This window comes from Setaria italica, chromosome VI, assembly GCF_000263155.2.
Source record: "Setaria italica strain Yugu1 chromosome VI, Setaria_italica_v2.0, whole genome shotgun sequence".
NCBI classification, from domain to species: domain Eukaryota; kingdom Viridiplantae; phylum Streptophyta; class Magnoliopsida; order Poales; family Poaceae; genus Setaria; species Setaria italica.
The window spans coordinates 22,849,955-22,873,638 of NC_028455.1; the positions used below are offsets into that span (position 1 = coordinate 22,849,955).

At 46.2% G+C, this 23,684-nt stretch overlaps 1 protein-coding gene across 1 annotated transcript; it reads right to left on the reverse strand.

Moving 5' to 3' along the window:
- Positions 1 to 11,978: 11,978 nt before the first annotated feature.
- On the reverse strand, positions 11,979 to 12,302 carry LOC106804391. The gene has a single exon (XM_014805365.1). The coding sequence runs from the start codon at positions 12,300 to 12,302 to the stop codon at positions 11,979 to 11,981; it is 324 nt and encodes a 107-aa protein (XP_014660851.1).
- Between the last annotated feature and the right edge of the window lie 11,382 nt (positions 12,303 to 23,684).

Genomic DNA, 23,684 nt, shown 5'->3' on the forward strand with positions numbered 1-23,684 from the left:
TGTGATGACGGGTAAGCCAAGCATCGGATTTGGTCAGGTTTTTGGAAGCTACCATCTGCCTGTGCTGCTCGATATACGGAGACACAAAGGATGACTGTTGTAGAACAGTGTAGTGTGCCTTGTCGAACAAATCAGTATCATTGCTCAAACTTGATTTCCTTCCAAGGGTGCCCATTCCTCGGAGCCTCCCCTCGTGGCGTGAAGTTGGAACCCCAATCGAGTCAATTGAATCAATAAAATCAACACAAAACTCGATCACCTCCTCTGTTCCATATCCCTTGGCGATGCTTCCTTCTGGACGGGCACGATTAAGAACATAGTTTTTTAGGACTGCCATGAACCTCTCGAAAGGCCACATATTGTGCAGGTATACAGGTCCGAGAATACCAATCTCTTTTACTAGGTGAACCAGTAAGTGCGTCATAATATTGAAGAAGGATGGTGGAAATAACAACTCAAAACTGACAAGACATTGCACCACATCGTTCTGTAGCTTTGATAGCTTGGATGGATCGATTGCCTTCTGCGAAATCGCATTGAGAAACGCGCATAGCTTTACGAGCGGCAACCGGACATTTTCTGGTAGAACACCCCTCAGTGCAACCGGAAGCAACTGGGTCATCAACATGTGGCAGTCATGAGCCTTGAGATTTGTAAACTTCTTTTGTTTCATATTTATTATTCCCTTTATATTCGAGGAGTACCCAGACGGGACCTTCATACTATTCAAGCATTCAAACATGCTATCCTTCTCTTCCTTGCTGAGAGTGTAACTGGCAGGACGTAAGTAGTGCTGTCCATTATCTCTCTTTTCCGGATGTAGGTCATCTCGTTGCCCCATGGCTTTCAGGTCCTGTCGAGCTTCCAATGTATCTTTTGAGGTTCCATAAACACCCATGAAGCCTAGCACGTTCACGCAAAGATTCTTCATCAGGTGCATCACGTCTATTGCGTTGCGAACCTCTAGGATTTCCCAATAAGGTAGCTCCCAAAATATTGACTTTTTCTTCCACATGGGTGCATGTCCGTTATCGTCGTTCGGAACAGGTTGGCTACCAAGTCCCTTTCCGAAGACTACATATACATCCTTCATCATCTCGAACACACGCTTTCCATTACGGTGTGCAGGTTTTTTATGATGGTCTGGCGTCCCTTTGAAATGCATCCCGCTCTTTCTCAGCTGGTGGTGAGCAGGGAGAAATCGACGATGACCCATATAGACGACCTTCTTACAGTGCTTCAAGTACATGCTGTCTGTGTCGTCTAAACAGTGGGTGCATGCCTGATATCCCTTATTTGTCTGTCCTGAAAAGTTACTCAATGCAGGCCAATCGTTCATGGTTACGAACAACAGTGCTCGTAGATTAAAGATCTCTTGTCTATCCTCATCCCACACACGTACACCTTCTTCCTTCCAGAGCTGTAAAAGGTCATCAACCAACGGCCTTAGGTACACGTCAATGTCGTTGCCGGGTTGTTTTGGGCCTTGGATAAGCGCCGGCATCATAATGAACTTCCGCTTCATGCACAGCCAAGGAGGAAGGTTGAACATACAAAGGGTCACAGGCCAAGTACTATGACCACTACTCAACTCACCGAATGGATTGAATCCATCAGTGCTTAAACCAAACCTTATGTTCCTTGCTTCACTTTCAAAGTCTGGGAATGTTCTATCAATTGATCTCCACTGTGCCCCATCTGCGGGGTGTCTCAGCATCTCATCTTCCTTACGGTCTTCTTTGTGCCATCGCATCAACTTAGCATTCGCCTTGTTCCTGAACAAGCGCTTCAAGCGTGGTATTATAGGGAAATACCACATCACCTTCACGGGAACTCTCTTCTTGGGAGACTGCCCCTCGACATCACCAGGATCATCTCGCCTGATCTTATACCGCAGGGCTTCGCAGACGGGACAAGCATCCAATTTCTCGTATTCATCACCATGATAGAGGATACAGTCATTAGGGCATGCGTGTATCTTCTGAACATCCAATCCGAGAGGGCAAATAATCTGTTTAGCTTCATATGTTGTGGACGGTAATTCATTATTCTCGGGGAGAATCTTCTTGACAATGTTCAACATCCCCTGAAATGCCTTATCGGACACACCATTTTTTGCCTTCCATTGCACAAATTCTAGTGTCGTACCTAGTTTTTTATGGCCCTGCTGGCAACCTGGGTACAACAATTTTTGGTGATCATCTATCATGCGCTGCAACTTTGCTGCTTCCTTCTCAGTTTCGCAATCTCTGTATGCATCTCGTATCACCTGACCAAGGTCATCAGTAGGGTCATTTTCTGCAAACTCATCTTCATCAGCCTCGCCCATTGTAGTACCTGCAAAAGCTTGGCCTGCAACCCAGTCCGGAATTGTGTCATCTTCCTCCTCCTCCTCGCCATCTTCCATTACAACCCCTAGTTCACCGTGCTTGGTCCAAACCAAATAGTTAGGCATGAAACCGTATTTAAACAAGTGGCTGTGAATAGTCCCCCAGGAATCCTTTGAATACTCCTTCCTGTTATTGCATTGGAAGCATGGACAACATACGAACCCATTCTCTGGCTTGTTCGCTTTTGGCACTTCGAGAAAATAATGCAAGCCATCAATAAACGCCTTGCTCCGCCTGTCTGCATTATACATCCATTGCCGGTCCATCTGCATCGTATTACGCATGAAAATGGATTACACTTGACAATGGATTACGCGTGAAAATCGATTAAAGATCCAAACAACATGGTACAATACAACAACATGAAGATCCAAATACACATATTTAAATTAAAGTCCCAAACAACATGATACAATACAACAAGCCATCCACTAGTTATTATCACGGAGGACTTCTTCATGACGTTGCTGCAAATAACGAAGCATTGCTTTTTCTAGCGCGCTCTTTTTCTTCGGCTTATGCTGAGGGCCAACTATGATTGGAACCTTGCCATAATAGGAACCACGATCGCCCCCACCATCGCCACTTCCTCCAGTAGCAGAAGCCATCTATGTACAAAAATTATTATCTTAACACTGCATAAGTTGTTCAACTTGAAGACCGTGATCATCTCGCGAGGATGTCCTCAACTGGGCGGCACCGCACTTCGTCATTAAAGAGGTTAGATGCTATGGAAAAGGGGACACGGTCACGATGTCCGTATCCACTCTTTCTCGTAGAATCGAACCTCCTTCTTAACATACGTTGCTGCTCGGTGGAGAACATCCTCGGCGAGATGAACACGGTATGCAAGTTCAACAAGTAGCAGAAGTCATCTATGTACAAAAATTCTTTCCTTACCACTATAGAAGTTGTTGAACTTGAAGACCGTGTTCATTTCGCGAGGATGTCCTCAGCTAGGCGGCACCGCACTTCATCATGAAAGAGGTTAGATGCTACGGAAAAGGGGACACGGTCATGATGTCCGTATCCACTCTTTCTCGTAGAATCGAACCTCCTTCTTGACATACGTTGCTACTCGGCGGAGAACATCGTCGCAGAAATGAACACGGTATGCAAGTTCAACAAGTATATGGATTTAAAAAACCATATTGAATTTGATAAGATAAACCGTCTAGACAAGGTAGCATCATTTTTAAACCACTGAAATAATGCATACTATATATGACACATCAATCTCCCTCACATTCTAGCTCAAAATACCTCTCCATTTTTCTACTTCATCATCACATTGTAGCAAATAATCTTTCCATCTCCAAAGCATAAATCAAAGCATAACACGAGGATGAAGTAGCAAACCTTCGCAGCACTTGTGTTGGCTAAGTCAAATTCCCACGAAAATGAGGGAAAAAACTTCGGGCAGCACCTCCCTTGCTTTGGCACCACCGGAGAGTAGGTGAAGCTCAGCTCTCTATCAATATGCTGGACTGGCTCGGGCTAGAGGAAGAAGAAAGTCTCTGTCTCGGAATATAGTGGGGGATGAGTTTTTATCCCGGTTAAAAACTCCAACCGAGACAAAAGGAAACACCTTTTGTCCCAGTTGGAAGTTTATCCCGGTTGGAGGATCCAACCGGGATAAAAGGGTCCCGCCACCGACGCCCCCCAGCTAGCCGTTGCAATCGGGACTAAAGGGGGGCCTTTAGTCCCGGTTGCAATTACCAACCGGGAGTAATGCTCCCCTCCAATTTTCCCCACCCCGGCGCACCCCCTTTTGTCCCGGGCCAACTTTAAACCGGGACAAAAGGGGTCGGATCGAAAGCCAATTCTCTACTAGTGTCGACTCTTGCTGCGAGGTTCCTTTCACTTGTTGCTGATGGTCTGTCAAAGTTGCGAGGTTCCTTCGCTTTTTGCTGATGGTCCTGAGCTTACTGTGCTGGCGAGGGTGATGAGCATTCATGTGCTGATGTAAGCGATGTTAGCTATGTTCCCTGGGCTACAGCTTCGCTCGGTGCCGGCGCCATGGATGCCGTAGCCGGCAGCTCGGAACTTTGCTGACATATTGCTTAATTCCGAGGTTTAATATAATACTTTTGCTTCCATCAGATGTTAGTAAAGAACTCAGATGTAAGTGTGAGAAAAGGAACTTGACAAAACTTGCTTTGAGTTTTGTGGACTTAGAAAATTAAACAAGAAAGTAAGGTTGGATTCACAGCCCTTGGTTGCTTTGATTATGAAAATTAGAACATTGCAAGGTTAAGGGGAAATTAAACTTGCATAGAAATATAAATTCGATGCCGCAACTTGTTGTTGCTTTTGGCTCGAGCTTGCATAGAAATGCAAGGCTTGCACAGAAATGCAAGGTTTTACTTGCGCATAAACGCAAGATTTTTTCTTGCGCGGAAACTCAAGGTTTAACTTGCACAGAAGTGCAAGGTTCAAGGTGTTTCCATCCACTATCGGGATTGGCAAACCTTTGCTCTACCTTTTGAGAGCTAAAGTCTCGATTGCGCTGAAACGCAATGTAGTAGCCTCTCGGGATTTTCTAATTCATGCACGAAAGTAATGCATCCATGCAATGTGATATTTTGATGCATATGAATGAAACGCTTGCATATGCAAGGATATATCTCATAGTTGGTCATATCATCAACCTTCCAAGAGAAAGTAGTTTCGATTAAAACTTAAGCACGCAATAGAATAGTGCCCTGAATCGCTTTAATCAACCTTCGATGGTTGACTTGGTGCTCTGAAAACCATTATAGTGAGAGGCCAATAACTAATGAAAGCCAATAGAGATAATTCCAGTAGTTGATGAGAGCCAAAGATCCGTAAGATATATCACTTGATGAAAACCAACGCGATGTTAAAACCAATATACCATGCCCCAATTCTTGACTTGGTTATGAGGTGAAAACCAATGTTCCTAAAAAAGATGCGAAGGTCTAGTATACAAGGATTAACTTAAGCGGGTGGAGAACTACTTACAGTGGTGAGAACCTGCATGTTAGAGAGAAGAAATTTCAATATTAAAATGTAACTTGCATTATTTTTTAAGGATGTCTCGATCGTAGCTCACATGCCTCATCCAACCTAATATAATAACAACAAAATAAACAAATAAGTCCACGAAAGCTTGCTTATGACCAAGCTTTTGTGGACTTACTTTCCGAGCATCATGCTCTAGTCGATATCGCAACTCTTGGTTGCTTCGACTGTCTATTTGAACTTAGTCTCGTGGGGGATAAAACATTGCATTGAAAATGAGTTGTTGATATGTTGGCATAGGTTAGATAGCCACATGTATAAGTAGTGCAAATAATCACATGCTTACTAGAGTTAACTTGTATTGGTAGACAGATACTTTCATTGGTGAAGTCCTACAAGTTAGTGGGAAAAATTTCTAAGGAAAAGAAGTGAGTTTCTAAGTGTAGCCCCTCTAGGGCTCTAGGCAAAGTATGCAAAGTATGCAAAGTATGCTGGAGCAACTTGTGCCAAGTGTTTTGTCACCTTTGTGATCCTTAAAATGACTTGGTTGAGAAAGGACCTTATAACTTTGACCCCATGGATGAATTCTTTGCTTTCAGAGTTTTTTTTTTGTGTGTAGATGATGAATGAAATGGCGTGATGGTGTTGCTTCATGTGAATGTGGAAATAGATTGCTGCACCGCGTATTGACGGCAGCTTCATGAGTTGAGATTGTTGCATCTGCTTCGGTGTTGTTGATGGGCGCCTGGAATTGATAGCTCTTGAGGTTTTGCATGGGTCTGCTCTATTGGTGCGAGCATCGTCATTCCAAGACAAGGCAATTAAAAGAGAACAAAGGTTGCTGCTGAGTTGCTGAGTTGGCCAAACTGCATGCATGCTGCGGGTCTACGGCTCAGTATGATATGAACTGTGGTTGGTGGCTTAATATTGTGAGGTTGCGAGGTTTAATAGTCGAGGGTGGCAGCTTGACTTGCAAGGGTTCCGTGGCTTAGCGCATGGAGGTTCTAAGTGTACTCACAAGGGTTTCGCTTGCTACGAGGGTTCTTTCCTCGGATGTCACACTTGCCGCAAGGGTTCTTGAAACGAACCGGGTTTTCATTTCTGAAAATCCGACTCCCTATATCCTCGTGATAGTTTCTGGATCAGTAGCTGTCACATACAGAACTCATTTCAGCATACATATCACATCCATACCACAAAAATAGTACAAATTTATTTATTATATCCCAGAATATGAGAGTACGATCTGGTACATGCCCTTAGGCTAAACAACACGAATAAAACCAATGTAGTGGTAGCTAGCTTTTGGAGGCGCCTCCATCTTCACGATCTCCTCCATAGGCATCCTTGAGCATAGCACTCAACCCTCAGTCGTACCAACCATCGAAGTTGTTGTCGAAGTCAGACTTGTAACTTCCAAACTCACGAGTTGTCCCCAAGGATTAGGATAGGTCCACGTCACCATCTGTATGCAAGCTTTATGTGGCCTAATGCTAAGGGTCAAAAAGTAGATAAGGAGTAGGCTTGGGTTTCCTAAGCAGTCGCAAGCATAAAGATAAACTTCGTATCCATCATCCCATTCTCTCAGCACCTCAGGCACACCTGCCTCAACAGGGTCTCTATCACCAACATCCTAACTCCAACTAGGGTCGAGGTGAAGACTCCCTCTCTTCACCTCTCAACAACTACAGTCGGATCCTAAAGGGAAAGGGAGCAACTCCCCCTCTTCCTGACTGCAATTGCGGCTCACATCATACACAAGTAGCTAAAAGGGGGAGGTAGAGAATCCCAAAACAATGGAGAGTCATCATGACACAGGGTTGTCCATGACCGAGGACGTGGCTATACATATAGTTTTAACTCTACAGAGCGTGTACACTAGGACCCATCTCGGATGAGCGCAAATGGTCTGTCGATCGAGAGAACATCACCCTACTGAACGAAGAACCTGGGAGTTATGACACCATCCTGCAACTGGGCTCGGATGCAATCCCCCGTAGTGGACCACCCTAGAACTGTGAAGCACTCCCACCAGTGCCAATCGGGGGCAAAAGCAAATTAGGGGCCTATAGGTCAACACCTTTCCCCCCTACACTGATACTCTATCCTATGGCAGGTATGGTACTGCACTTGCCAGTCTCGACCCGAGCCTAAACCCATAATTTGGTAAGGTACATTATGCTGACCTATTGAATTGACTTTGTTCTTGAAGCCTTGTAACTGACATGAACTTGTTTGAATGAGCAGATGCCGCGGTGATGCAGCAAAGGCTCAAGCGGCACCTCAAGGAGTGAGAGGATTCCAATGTGAGTCTTCAACAAGAGCATGATGTGATGGCTCAACGTGAGTATGTCATATCATAGAAGGTGACCTATGAGGCTAACGCGCGCAAGGAAATCGAGCACTGCTTAGAGGCTGCTGTACGTAATCTTTCAGCATGACCAACATGTGATTGCAGGGCTGGAAGTGGAGCTGAAGGATCTGCGGAAGGCAGCCGGCTATATGATGGACATGGTCCAACCAGAGGCCAACCCAACCATGCCAACGCTGCTGCTCAATCGTCTGAAGGCCGCACCTGGTCGGCTGAAGGTGCTACTGAAGGACACGGTGGTGGAATGCATGAAGAACTCCTTCACTCTATTGGTGACACACTTCTCGCAGCCTTTGGAGCATGTTGTGACAGGAGTCGCGGTTGACTTCAACATGGACTTGCTTCCTAATCTGGCGGACTAGTACCAGGACATGGCGGAGAACATTGTAAATGACTTGGACCTATAAAATTGAACTATGTGGTGTATTAAACTGTCTTCAAAGGCAAGTTATGTAATTAACTTAATCATATGTGAAGAAAAGGGGTCTCCATCCCTCCCTTGGTACATACGACAGGACTACATGTAGCTGAGACCTGCAGCTGCTAAGCACCTACCCTTGCCTGACCAGCGTCCTGCTGAGACCGAATCTCGAGCTTGTAGGAGGGGTGAATGCAAGGTTGTATAGGTTTCGTGAGCTGGGAGGCCAACCACACGAGTTAGTCGTATTGCCTCGAGAGGGGAAGGAGAAGGATGTGAGACCTAGAGGTTGGTGCTTGGGGGAAGCCGCCGAGCTTGAAAGTGAGCGGGCTATTGAATAGGTCGGACAACCCTCAAGCGTTAGGAACAACTCGAGCATAAAGAACAGTAAGGCAGTATGTACACAAAGAACCATAGAGGTTTTATTTATTCAATGGAGAAGGAAAACGGAGTACATAGCTTTTTAAATCCAAGGGTAGAAGCACCGTAGATGCTTGATGTTCCATGGATTGGGGACGCCTGAGCCGTCCACCATTGGAGTCAGTAGGTGCTAGGCTTGATGACTTCTTTGATGATGAAGGGGCCCTCCCAAGAGGCGGCCAGCTTGTGCATGTCCTTGGTAGACTGGATTCGGCGAAGCACCAGGTCACCAACGTTGAAGGAGCATTCCCTGACATTCTAATCATGGTAATGCCGTATCTGCTGCTCATGGCGTGCATGCTGAATGAGGGCCACCACACGATGCTCTTCAAGGCTATCGATGTCAACCTGCTGACTTTTTCTACTTCACCTTCCTCGTAGTATTGGATGCATGGGGCGCCAAAGGCCATGTCGGATGGTAGGATGGCCTCTGAGCCGTATATCATAAAGAAAGGGGTGTAGCTAGTAGCCCGACTCTTCTGTGTTCGTAGTTCCCAGATGACATGGGGTAGCTTGTGTAGCCACTTGGTGGCATACTTGGATGCGTCATCAAAGATGCGTGACTTGAGGGACTGGAGGACCATCCCATTTGCACGTTCAACTTGGCCGTTGCAACGCGGGTGCGCTACTGAGGAGTAGTACACATCGATGAGGTTGTCTTGGTAGAAGTCCCACAACTCAGAGGTGTGAATTGTTTGCCAAGGTCGGTGATGATCCTATTTGGCACTCCAAAATGGTGTGTGATTTTCTCCACGAACTGAGTGACTTTGGCTGACTCAATGCTGGTGACAGTCAGGACCTCAATCCACTTGGTGAATTTGTCGACTGCCATGAAGATGTGGGTGTAGCCGTCCGGAGCGGTCTTGAAGGGTCTGACCATGTTCAGCCCCTAGCATGCGAAGGGCCAGGATGGTGGGATGGTGCGTAGAGCTTAAGCTGACAGATGTTGTTGCTTGGAGAAGAATTAGCACTCTTGGCTAGTGGAAACAAGAGCGGAAGGCTTTGCCGACCAAAGTGCCCAAGGTGGCGTGGTTGCCGCATGTTCCCAAGTGGATCTTGTGCAGGAGGTTGAGGCCCTTGCTGCGCATAATACACTTCATAAGGATGCCTGTGGACGTGGCTTTCCTGTAGAGCTCCTTGCCAATGATGATGTAGTTTGCACTCTGCTGAGCTAATTTTTCATGCTCTATTTTGTCATTTAGCGCCATCGGGTCGGTGATCAAGGCTATGAATGGGGCGTGCCAATCTTCTTTTGCCTCAATCATCATGACATTAGTGCTGACTGGATCGGTCGGGGCCTGAGTACCAGCGTCGTTGACCTGGTTCGGGTCTAGGATCTTGATAGAAGGTTTCCGTAGATCTTGTACGAATACGCTGGCCGGAACCTGCACACGCTTGGAGCCAAGCTTGGGCAGGATATCGGCAGTGACGTTGTGGTCCCTGGGACGTGGTGGAACTCAAGACCGTCGAAGTGGGCCTCAAGTTTGCGGATTTCCATGCAGTAAGCATCCATGGACACCTTGGTGTAGTCCAAATTCTTGTTGACTTGCTCAATGAGGATCTTGGAGTTGCCATATACGAGGATGCGCTTGATTCCAAGGCAAACAACAATGCGGAGGCCATGGATGAGAGCTTCGTACTCGGCACCATTTTTGGTGCCCTTGTAGTTGATCTGGAGCACATACTTTACTTGCTCGCATTTGGGGGATATGAGGAGAACCCCCGTGTCGACTCTTTCGAGGTTGAGGGCACCATCAATGTACATAGTCCAGTGTTCTGGCCTCTCCAGAGAGGGCGGCTTCTGGATCTTCGTCCACTCAGCCATGAAGTCGGCTAGAATCAGCAACTTGATCGCATGATGCAGGCAGGAATCAAGGTCCAACTCGCCGAGCTCCACGGACCACTTGACAACTTGGCCGTTGATGTCCCTATTGTGGAGGATTTCGCTGATGCAGTATGATGATACCACCCGAATCTTGTGCTCCTGGATGTAATGGTGCAGCTTTCTTGTTGTGATCAACTGAGTAGAGCAGTTTCTGAACTTGGGTATAGCGAATCTTCGAGTCACTGAGGACCTCGATGATGTAATACACCGGTCATTGCACCATGTGTGCATGGCCGAGCTCTAGGCATTCCATGACTAGCACAGTGCTAACAACATGCATCATTGCAAAGATGTAGAGGCACAACGTTTCTTGGTTGGCCGGGGCTGCCATGATAGGTGGGTGTTGAGGAAAGCTTTGAGCTCCTCAAGTGCCTTGCAGGCCTCGTCATCCCACTCGAACTTGTCTGCCTTTTTGAGCAACTTGAAGATGTAGACCCTTTTCTCCGAGATTGCTGATGAAGCGGTTGAGGGCCGCCATCATGCCAGTAAGCTTCATGACATCCTTCTTGTTGGATGGTTTTGCCATGTTTCTGATTACATCCACCTTGATGGGATTGGCTTCGATGCCACGTTGGCTAACCATGAAGCCCAAGAGCTTTTGAGACGGGACACTGAAGACACACTTGCCCAAGTTGAGTTTCCAGCCGTAAGCCCGGAGGCTGTTGAAGGTTTCTTGGAGGTTGGGTATGAAGCGTTCCTCATCTTTGGTCTTGACAACCACATCATTCATGTAGGCCTTGATGTTCCTGTGTAGATGTGTCGTGAGGCAACCCTGGATTGCCTTCTGGTAGGTGGCGCCGGCGAAGGTCATGGTGTTGTAGCAGTGGATGCTGAAGGGTGTTATGAACGCTATTTTATCTTGGTCGGCAGGATCAAGGGCGATCTGGTGATAGCTCGAGTAGCAATCGAGGAAGCAGAGCATGATGCTCCAAGCCATAGATTCTCCATTCATCGGTCGATGTGCGAAAGAGGGAAGGGGTCCTTAGGACAATGCTTGTTGAGGTCGGTGTAATCAATACACATTCTCCATTCATCGGTTTTCTTTCTTACAAGAATTGGATTTTCTAACCAGTCAGGATACCTACATTCATGGATGAATCCATTGGCTAAGAGCTCATTTAATTCTACCCTAATGGCCTCCTTGCGATCTTGGGTGAAGCGGCGAAGCTTTTGCTTGACTAGCCGTGCAGTCTTGCTCAAGTCCAAGGAGTGCTCAGCCAGCTCCTGCGGGACACTGGGCATATCGGATGGCTTCAATGCGAATATGTCCAAGTTTTCCCGGAGGAAATTTGTGAGCGTGAGTTCCTATTTCTCAGAGAGGTCGGACCCTATGAGGGTCGTCTTGGTCAGATCTTCTAGGCCGTGGCAGATCTTCTTGACCTTGGGGTCGGGCTGTAGCGTAGTAGGCGTCGGCTCCATCTTTGGGATTGTGAGCTAGTCTTTGTCCATCTACTAGGCCTCGGCTACCATGGTGGTGGCCTTGGCTTAGTACTCCAGGGCTTCTGTGAGCTAAACTGCCTTGGTGTTGCACTTGTACCATGTCTCGATATCACCGTAGACGGAAAGGACTCCATTTGGAGTCGTCATCTTGAGGACGAGGTAGATGTGATGTGGGATCACCATGAACCTCACCTGTATGGGCCTGCCAAGGATGGTATGGTTAAAAGTCTTGAAGTTTGCCACCTCAAATGTGAGGTACTCCGTGCGGTAGTTGGCTTGAGTGCCAAAGGTGACTGGCAGAAGAACTCGGCCAATCGGGTAGGACCCTTCGCCGGGGATGATGTCATAGAAGGGTTCTTCACATGGCTGGAGCCGTTCGAAGTTGAAGTCCATGCACTTTCAAGGTCTTGGTGAAGATGATGCTGAGGTTGCTTCCTTCGTCGATCAGCACCTTGGGGAATAGGGCCCGATCTATGGTCAGGCAGACCACCAGCGGGTAGGACCCGGGATCTGGGATGTGGACCTAATGATCTTGCCTGGAGAAGGTTATGGATTGCTTGGACCAATGCAAATACTAGACTTGCTGTACGGAGACAATATGCACCTCTTGCTTGCGCAGCTTCTGCTTGCGGTTGCAGTAGAAAGCATTGGGGCCGCCCATGATGATGTCGACCTGCCGTTCTAGTCGCTGAAACTCCCCGTTCTAGTTGGCACCGGGCCGGTGGGTGTCTTGATGTGGCTGGTCGCGACACTGCTCTTTGTTCTAGTCGTCACGGTCGTCACGCCTACGGTTGCCACGATCTTCGCAGTCATCGCGGTCATCACGACGGCGGTCGCGGTCGTTGTTGTAGTGGTTGTCGCAACAGCAATCATCGCGGTCGTTGCGGTCATCATGGCGGCGGTAGTCGCACCTGTTGTCATCCCAATGGTAGTTGTTGCAATGGGGTCACTTGTACTCCACCAGGGCATCGAGCTCTTTCTTGAAGACTGTGTTGTCCTGAAGATTATGACATGCATCCTTGTGGAAGGGGCATAGAGCGCTGAGGGTTTCGTCGAATTCTTCCCGGAGGAAGGTGGTTGGCCTAGCAAGGTCGCCTTCAGCAGCGAGGACCTCGGAGGCCCCTTTTCAAAGTTGGGACTCCGGTCGTGCTTGTTGTTCATCATGGGTTGGCTGATCGTAGTCGTCGCTCAGGCGGTGCTTGACACCTTGGAACTGTACTTTCACCGCCTCCTCTATGCCTGCTTGTTTGTTGACAACTTCCATCATATGCCGAACCGTCATGGGGGTAGCCTCATAACACTTGCAAAACATTGGACAGTTTGTCCAGCTAGAGCGGAAATACCAGATGATGTCGCGGTCTTGGACGCTAGCCAGCCTGTTGCGGTTCTCGAAGAAGCAGTTGGTGTACTCTCAAATAGTTTCGCTTATCTTTTGGCACACTTGGCTGAGTTTCTCAATGTTACCAGTTTGGCTATAGGTAGCCTGGTAATTCTTGGTGAAAGCTCTAGCGGTTCTCCAGCCACAGGAGCGGAGCGGAACCAATCACCACTGGGAAGTAGGCTGTCATCTGGTCATAGGTGCCATTGGCAGCTTTCACTGTGGTACTGTACGTCTTGAGCCAGATGGTGGGGCTCGATTGACCATCATACTTTTCATTGATGGCTTGCTTGAATATGGCTGGCCAATAAAAAGCCTTGAGGCATAGAGTCAAGGCGCCGAAGCCATCGATCACCGTGTCATCGTCGTCAAGGTAGTACTCGAAGGGTGGAGCCCTAGGGCATCTGCCCTTGTCACGTCTAGGTGGGTCGTAAGTGTCTTCAGGGGGGCCGTACATGCGGTTGTAGTTGGCGGGGCGACACATCTCATCTTCTTGGTGTCGGCGGTCGTCGTGTTCAACGTTGCGGTTAAGTCCAGGTGCACTGTGGTCGCAGTCATACTCGGTGCGACGGCGTATCTCGGCCTCTTCATGCTCGTGGTGGTGGTTATTGAGGTCGGGGCGGACGTCACAGCGGTCACGCAACTCTTCACGGAGATCACGTGTCAGCCTCGGTCCTCATCATTGCCTCTCCTGCTATGGTGGTGATTGTCGTTGTCGTCGCACTGACGGTCATTGTTGGCGGGTGGGTTGGCGTTCTGCTCCACCTCTTCTTCTTGGATTGGCTCCATCTGACCTCCCGCGTGGTCGCCTCACTAGTGGTCAGATTTGCTATGCCTGGTTGGCTTTAAGAGTGCTGAGTAGCTGAAGACCTAGAGTGCGCGGGCCGGTTGAGGGCTTGCTCTTCGATCAGGGCGTTGGTGACTCGGAGATGTGCTCGGATCTGTTGCATTTGCTCTGAGTCTGGAAGGTTTTCCAGGTCGGCAAAAATAGCTCCTAGGATGGTCTGGGGTGTGGTGAAGATATTGTGGCCGGCCTGCTCGAGGTCGGCTTGTAGATTACAGGTGCGTGCGGGGCGACTACACCTGAGCTGGGCACCATCCTGGTCGGCGTTGTCATCATTGTTGCATTGTGGTTGGCGCTGGTCGCCTGCTACCTCCACGATAGCAGCAGGTTGTTGCTAAACGTTAGCTTGCTCTTGTTGGCGTTGTGTCACGCAGTTCTGGTTTCTGGTGTTGCGGCCTCCTTCTTTGGAAGTTTTGTCATCCCGGGTTCACTTGTCAGCAGAGACCACGAAGGCTTCATGATCTGGTGTGGAGGGGTTTCTCTCATCGTCTCTTCCTTAGGGATTCGGCATCAGGACGATGTGAGGCACCTGGAATTCACCACAGTCCGGAAACTAGGCAGGTTCGGGCGGGTCTCCAGATTGGATCTCGAAAGCCTGGTTGAGTTTGGCGGAGTACATGGCTGCCAAGTTCAGCAAACCAAAGGGGACACGGGACAAACCCTGCGCCGACCTTGTGGAGCGTAGCGCTGCCTTAGATAGATCTATGCCCTCAGCAATAGTGTTGCTGATGCGACCTAACCCCGTGATCAGGTCGGAGGGTGTGGGTGGCTGAGAAGCAGCTAGGATGCTTGGAACCCTCTCAGAGAGACAGAGATCGCCGACCTGCTGGGCAAGCGACGTGATGATCCTCGGATGGAGAACTTGTCCTGTCGGAGCAGATCTGATGAAAGCTGAGTTAGTGGTGGATGCCGAGTCGATGGAAGATGCCAAGCTAGCGAGGGATGTCAAGTCGACAGAGGAAGCGGCCAGATCAGAATCCGCTGGCATGGTCCCGAAATGAATCTGGATCACGTTGGCGAGGTAGTCCTTCATGCTCTCAGGGAAAACAACGCCGGGGTGGGATGCCATTAAGGTCACTAGGAGGATCTCACAATCACCCCTACCTGGTGCACCAATTGTCAGATTTATAAGCCCGGTAGTCCACCAGGGGTTTCCCCAAGTGGTTGATTTGTAGGTGAGGGCGATTGCAAAACCAAGAGCTCGATGGTGATTGTGAGAACAAAAGGGACACGAGGGTTTTAGATGGGTTCGAGCCTCTGGAGAGTAATACCCTATGTCTTGTATGCGTGATTTGTATTGCTAATCTGAGATGAAGTACCCTTGGGAGGCTCCCCTATCCGCCTTATATAGGCTGACGACCTAGGGTTACAAGTCTGTTGAATCTAATCTACTCGGTAGTTACATGGAAGGTAATCTGAGTCGGACTACAATACGCGTTCCACGATATCCGGGCAGATTTGAACTGTCTTGTTGCCTTGACGTGTACTCCAAGTATCTTCATGTCCTCAGCCCGTACGCCCTGGTCGGGCGGGCCCACTTGTCTGGTTCGGCCAGAATCCTTGTCGGTTGGGACCAATGGGGTACCCATATCCCTCACAATTCGACCGTGATGAGTGTGCTTGAGATGAGTTGAGCTCAGCACATATTGATGTCCCAATCCAACCAACCGATGTGTTGTTGGGTTAAGAGTTGAGTGCGATGGCGTGGTGCGGCATGTGTTGATGACCCAATCCAACCTGCTGGTGTTGGTATTGTTTTTTTCCATTTGTTGTTTTGTCTAGTCTAGGCTTCTTCTTCTTTTTAATATAATCGGTAGCTCTCCTAAGTGATTCGTTAAAAAAAGAGATGCTCTAAATTGCAGACCATGTTTGCCACTAATTGTGATATCGTCTGCTTTCTTTAACTAGAGACCTTTTCTGTGGCTTATCTCACTACGCCACATTTGATTTGTGCTAGCACAGGCAAATTAGCACGCTGGCGGGCATGATTGGTACCCGCCAACACAAACCTTCCTTGGGCTGGCAGCGCAGCACAGTGGCCACTGTGCTAGTAGGCGTGATTCGAACCCGCCAGGACAAACCTTCCTTGGGTTGGCAACGGAGCACCCGCCAGCATAGTGGCCACTATGCTGGCGGACGACGCAAGCACCCGTCAGCATAGATGCACCCCATTTGTGCTGGCGATGGGCTTAAGTCGCCCGCCAGCACAGAGACCACTGTGCTGGCGGGCGACCTAAGCACCCACCACCACAGATGCACCCCATCTGTGCTGGCAGTTGGATTATGTCGCTCGCCAGCACAGAGCTCGCCCATTTATGATCACAGGCATCTTCTTCCCCAGGTAACCTTCCATTTGCAGTTTGCCTGAGAGGAGCTTGGGAAAAACACCAAATCTAAGGGGGAAGGTTTTGCTCTTGATTTGTTTGGAGGAGGTGGCTATATAAGGTGAGTTTTTGCGATTCCAACCTTCCTTTTCAACTTCTATCCATCATTTCTAGCTCCATTAACTTGCCATCTAGATCTAGATCTAGAACTAGGAGAGAGGAGGGAAGAGAGAGAAAAAAACTAGAAATGGATTATGTTGGTAAATAAAATTCTATGGTCATATTATAACCATTACAATGCTATGTTTGTCATTTTAATGTAATATAGAATTGAGTTTGATTATAGTTTTCCTCCTTATTAATTATTACATCCATAGTTTAAATTAATGAAGTTGATTATCTTAATATATAATTGAGTTTGATTTTTTTCCTTCTTCTTATTAATTATTACATCCAAGGTTTAATTGAGTTTCATTTAGGGTAATATAGAATTATTTTTAATTAAATTTCTTCCTACTTATTAGTTACTACATCCATAATTTAATTTAGTTTATAGAATAGCTCATTAAATTAGTTAATATAATATAGAATTCTTGTCATAGGTTGTTAAAGATGGATCATAGAGCATGGATGTATGGCATACAGAGACATTCGTATACTTTCATGTCAGAGGTCTCGAAGTTTGTGGAGGCTGCGAAGAAGCATGCTCGCATTTGCAAGAAAAAGCAAATACGTTGTTCGTGTTTTGACTGTAGCAACAATAATGTATGGGAGGATACTAATGTCATCAAGAGGCATTTGATAAAGCGAGGTTTTGTGGCTGGATACACAATTTGGTCCCACCATGTTGAGGCAGAAGGTACTTCCAACAACACAGACATCGATACTAGTTGTGATGAAGTGGGTGGTGATGATGCAAATGACAATGATCATGTTATGATGGATGACGATTACGACCGTGGAGATCAAAATGGTGATCAAACAGATATCCGTGTGGAACCATAGGTGGATGAGGAACGTGAGTTGATATGAAGGACATGTTGCGCCACATTGAACTGGAAGTGTTGCTAGGGAGTGCTAAAGGGTTAGAGAATTTCTAGACACTCCAGATGGCAGAAAAGGACCGTATGTATGTTGGATGGGGGAAGGAGCGGGCAGTGCTGCATTTCATCCTTCGTCTTCTGATCCTAAACGATAAATTTGGTTGCTCAGACAATTGTTTCAATAATCTCCTTACCATATTGGGCAATTTGCTCGCAAAGCCTAACTTTGTGCCAAAAAACACATACGAAGCAAAGAAAATTATTAATCCATCAAAGATGCATGTGCAAATAATACACGCATGCAGGAACCACTTCATATTGTACCGCAGTGAGTACGCAGCAATTGGAAAAGTGTCCAAATTCGATGCATCTTCAGAAAAATGTGTTCGATAGCGCCATTGGATGGGCTTATCAGGCAAGGCAAAGGACGGACTAAAATCACATAAGGATCTGGTCGACCTTCAAATCAGGCTAGAGCTCCACCCGCAAGAACTACCTAATGGTAAGCATTACCTTCCTATGGCTAGCTACAACTTAACACCAGATGCGAGATTGGCTATGTGCAAGTGTTTGTGCCAGTTGAAAGTGCCGACCGGATTCTCATCAAATATCCGGTCACTAGTATCATTGAAGGATATGACGCTTGCTGACTATAACTCTCATGATGGCCATGTGATGATCACAGTTTTTCTCTCTATTGCGATCCGGGCTATCAAACCAGTGTTAGTAAAGATGGTTATCACACGAATGTGTTACTTCTTCAATGTGATTTTGCATAAAGTGATTGATTGTGTCGAGTTGGCTAGGCTTCAACTGTTTGTGTCAAAAACTCAGGCTGAGCTCAAGATGTGCTTCCCTCCATCCTTTTTCAATATCATGGAACTTCTCATGGTCCACGTGGTCCAGCAAATAACTGAACTAGGGCCTATGTACTTCCATCAGATGTGGACATACGAACGGTTCATGTCGACTCTCAATGGATACATGAGAAACAAGGCCTTTCTAGACGGCAGCATGATCATGAGCTATCATACATAAGAGAGTGTTGATTGCTGCATAGATTACATAAAAGATAAGAGAGCTATTGGTTTACTGAAATCTCAACACAAGGGCAGATTGTCCAGGAGAGGTACCATTGGAATGAAAAGATTCATAGACAAGGACAACTAGTAATTGGAGAAAGTGCATTCAAGCATTTTACAATAGCTTGCAACAGCAGAGCCCTTCATCGAGCAACACCAAAATGAGGTCTGTGGACAAAGTAATGGTTGCTCGGAGGATTGGATCATCAAAGAGCAAAAGCGGCGTTTCCCATCATGGTTGAAGGACCATGAGCAGCTATTTCAAGGAAATTCCACAGAAGATGTAACATTGACCTGGTTGGCATCTAGGCCATCAAGCAATGTCACCTCATGACAAGCATATGAAATTAATGGATACACATTTTATACCATCGCAAGGACAACAAAAGCCTGGCTTACCAAAACAGTGGTGTTCGCATAGAGGCGATTGATACATCTGGACAGAACATAACTCATGACGGTTTCATAGAGGAAATTTGGGAACTTGACTATGGAAAGAATATCAGGATCCCCGTCTTTTGGTGCCAATGGGTCAAAGACCTGAATGGTGTTACATATGACAATTATGGGTTGACACTTGTAGACCTAGACAATGTAGATTACAAAGATGACCCATGGGTACTCGCGGAGCGTGTCGCACAGGTATTCTACATAACCGACCCTATGAATGCAAAGAAGCACATTGCCGTCTCTGGAAAACAAAGGATCCTTGGAGTTGAAGGTGTAGTGGACATTGAGCATTACAATCAGTATGAGGAATTGGACCTTTTCAAAGACCATGAACAAAGAATCATGCGTGTTGAGCAAGCATTGATAAATCCATGAAGCCATGGTTACTTACTGACTTTGAAGGAAGAGTTGTTAAAGGATAAATTACATTTATTTTCTCTAATGTTGTAAGACTAATTAATATTCTTGAAAGACTTATTAATTATCTTGTAAGACTTTATTAATGGGGATTAGACTTTATTATCTTGTAACTGATTGCCAGCAAAGAAAAGAGTAGGGGTACATCCATGCCACAATACAATATAACCAGTTCTGATAATAGTGCAAGTTATTACATCAATAATTAAAGGTCCTAGAGAGAACAAGTTCAAATGCATAAGAAAAGGGTAACAGTACAACCATGCATATTACACATTTCATACTCCAGCTCGCCTCCTTAGATATGGAATATAGTTAAGGTCTCCAATTGTCTAGCCAAGAACTTCATCAAAATAAGTTAGAGCATGGATGAGCGCACTCTCCTTCACTTCACATGGACAACCACATACACTACTATAAACAGAGAACATTGGAGATGTTAACTAATGTGGCCTATAGAAAGTGAGTTGAGCCTAGAACTTCAAATCTGGGGTGAACATCGGGTTTCCACCCAGGTAAGTCAAATCAAGCCTTTCCATGACTTGATCCAAAATTGCACGAAGGCTCGCTTCGGCAATGGTAATACCATTTATATCCTATAAAATATGATTAGAACATGATGAAAGTTAAAAGATGTAACACTACTAAAGTTAAAAAAATGATAAAAAAATATTCCATACCATGTCATGAAACTGAGAAAACCTCTCAGCAGTCACAATCACATTGTTGTCTCCCTCTTCGAGCAATCTAATTCGAAAATATGAAAAGTCTCGCACAAAGTACCCATGATATGCAAGCAGGCCTCCATGACGATCCTGTCAACAGTTACCCTAGATGGTGCTGTGCTACCCCATGCGGCAATTGAAACCATCGGGATGGCGTGTCCTAGTGACAACAAGGTGAAATCTTGATGTCGAACAGGTACTTGAAAAGAGAGATGTGATCTTTTCATATTTGGTTCACCTACATCCTTGGTTTGCACCACAGGAGAAGTACCACCTAAAGCTTCAACAACATCTTTGAGCCATCTAATATAATTGATAAGCTGCATTGAAGTAAATTTAGAATTTATTCATGTGTAGTAACAAAATCAATTAAAAGAAGGAAAGAATATTACTATGTTGGGAATTGTTCCTCTGCTTCGATCGTTGAATGGCAAGTCAATGGGGCGATGGAAGTCAAGTCCTGGATGACTAGACGGAGTGTCATCGTGCCCAAAATGTCCCTTGCCACCTCCACGGCTGCCACCACCATGGTGGCCACCTCCACGGCGGCCACCACCACGGGGAAAACAACTTCCACTTGACGCCGCCGCCCTCCCGAAGTGCTGCCGCCGGCCACACCCCCCTCTGCACCCGCCGACCCTCCCCCGGCCTCCGATCCTCCCCGACCCGATGCCTGACGCCGCCTTGCCTCCCTCTTCCCTGCCACGACATGATGCCGCGCTGCCGCTCCTCCTCGAGCCGCGCCTCCTCCCTGACCGCCGGTGCGCCGCTCCTCCCCAAGGCCTCCACGCTGCCGCCAACCCTCTCCGAGGTTGCTGCGCTGCGGCCGGCCCTCCCCCACGCCGAAGGACCTCGGTTGGTTTTTTTTCATGCAAATATAATTCATTTTCATGAGTAATAAATTCATTTTTAATCGCAAGTATTACAATTTTGCATATTAAGAGCGATGGAAAACAATGAGAACAATGTTGAATCCACCGAGGAGGATTCTGATTCTGATGACGATTGTGGATCGTATTCTACTCTACCTGAGTACGAACCAAGCCCACCTAGGACTCGCAGGCATCTAGATGAAGATGACCCTGAATACAATCGAACCGCGGATCATCAGGTACCTGCATGCACATTCATATACTAGCTAGTGATGCATTTGTTGTTCACATGAAGATGATAAACTTCAACTATTATTTTCTCTATAGAACAATGACCAATCCCTGGTTCATTCACCGCTGCGACGTCGTATAACATCTACTTTGCAGGAAGCCGAGGTAGCTGCCTCTGCACCACAGCCTTCGGCTACAACTACTTCCACTTGTGTGTGCCGGAACCGCCCAGATTAACCCGGCTAAAGTGTACTCAACGTCGCCTCATATGCGAATAAATACTTTAATCAAGTTAAAATGGCAATCCGTCAGGTTTCACCTGATAAAACCACTTGTCTCGGATCGAAGCAAAGCATACTCGCACGAAGACGAGTCCAAAGATTACAACAATCCAGATAAATTATTACAAGTCTCACCTTCAGTTATTACATATCAAGAGTTTAAAAGCAGTAAAGTAGAGTTTAGAGTTCCAAAGCAGCGGAAATAAACGATACGTCTAACATTGATACACAATACCATGGTGAAGCCTGCCATGATATCAATCACCACGATCCTTGCCGACTGAGAACGGGTCCCACTCGATAGTCTAACTTAGAGGGAGTTGGGACAGCCGAGTCACACTAGCAACCAAGTCAAAGCAACACCTGAAAAACATAGCCACAAGCAAGGCTAAGTATACTAATACTCAACAAGACTTACCCGTCAGGTGGTAACTACTCCACCGACTCCTAGACATGCAAGGCTTTTTGGCTGAGGGGTTTGTTTTGCTAAAAGCATCTAAAGTAGGTCCTTACTTTCAAATTTTAGCAGCAAGTTCTAGTTGATTATCCATTCTAGGTAAGCACCTATTCTAAGCAAGCATGTGATCAAGCAATTTAATCAAACATCAGTATTATTCATCATCCTTTGTTTCACTTCTTACTCAGTGCAGCACAGTGATCAAGCAGTCTCAAACTGTGAGAGGCAGACGATTCGAATCGAGTTTTTAAACCTTGCAAGGTGAACCTAACCCCATGACATCTGCAGACCACGCTGGGTCCACTTCACTTGTCAGTCGTCCCCATCAATCCCTAGGCACGTGGTCAGGCCCACATCCCTTGGATACAATGCCCCACGGTCCCGGAACATTGCCGTACCATGACTGGACTTGTACCCACATGCTGCAGTAGGGGAACCAAGTTCCAGAGACAGTGGGGAGGTACGCCAACATCCTGATTCGATCGGGTACTAGGCTTCCCTATCCCATACTAGGTATGAGATTAGTACTTTCAAACACTTGACCACGAATGCCGACACATTTTGGCCTTAGCATTTTCATCACTAGATAGATGGGGCAGTCGACAAATTTAGACCAATTGCTCAGCCCCGCCCGTCAATCCTTATGATTCCAACATAAGTAAAAAGGCAACACTATAGCTCGCGAGTGATAGGAAATCACTTGGCTTTTACCGTGTCCCTATTTAGCATAGCAACTAAACAAGTTCATAAACATTTCTTTTCTTTTAAAGTAAGGTGTGTTGTGATTTAAAACTCGGGCTTTACTTTGATCGTGATTGTGCACACCTATAGATTTTAATAACTTAGAAACTATAAAAGAAAGGCGGTGTCATTTTAGTGTTGCTTGGCATTCATATGGAAGGTTATCCTATTTCTGAATTATTAACCAATTACAATTAGGCATTTACTAGTTTACCCTTTTCTAGTTACAATTATTATATTAATTTAAACTAGCTTTTATCTTGAATACAAGTTTTCTGGAAGCATTTGTTAAGATGTGTTTCTGAAATCTTTATAGAGGCTTCATTACTACATAGGTGACCTATTGTAAAATTTGGGATGCATTTGACTTCTACAATTTATTAACAATCAAATAGGGTTATTCTGGAGCTATTAAGAATGACTTATAAATGGAGTTCTATTATCAGTTTTAGCTCTACAAATTTTACAGAGGGGTTCCCAACACTAACTTAGGCTACTATGAATTTTTCAGGGTTTCATGAGAACTGCCTATTCCACACTAAGGGGTTAAACAACAAGCATTTTGTTAAGCAATCAAAAACACATTTTTCACAACACAAGTATTTTTACTAGGTGGTTATGAGCATCAGGAAGCTAGCATAAAGCATTTGTATCCTTTTCCTATGGTTTCCTACAGATTCCCAAGGTTTCGGCCACTTCAATGTATTTTATTCAAGTTTGAGTTTCCTCTTTTACCAAAGGACACTTAGAGCTACTCAAGGTTTACAATAAAGTTCCTTCGTTTTCTACCTTTAATGAACCCTACCTTTTACTTGAGTGTTTTAACCCTTTTAATGAAGTTTTGTGAAATAATAAGTTTTGTTCCATCTTAAACATGTTCCAGTTGTTTTGCATTCACTGACTTGTTTATTTAAAAAGCTCTTAGCTTAT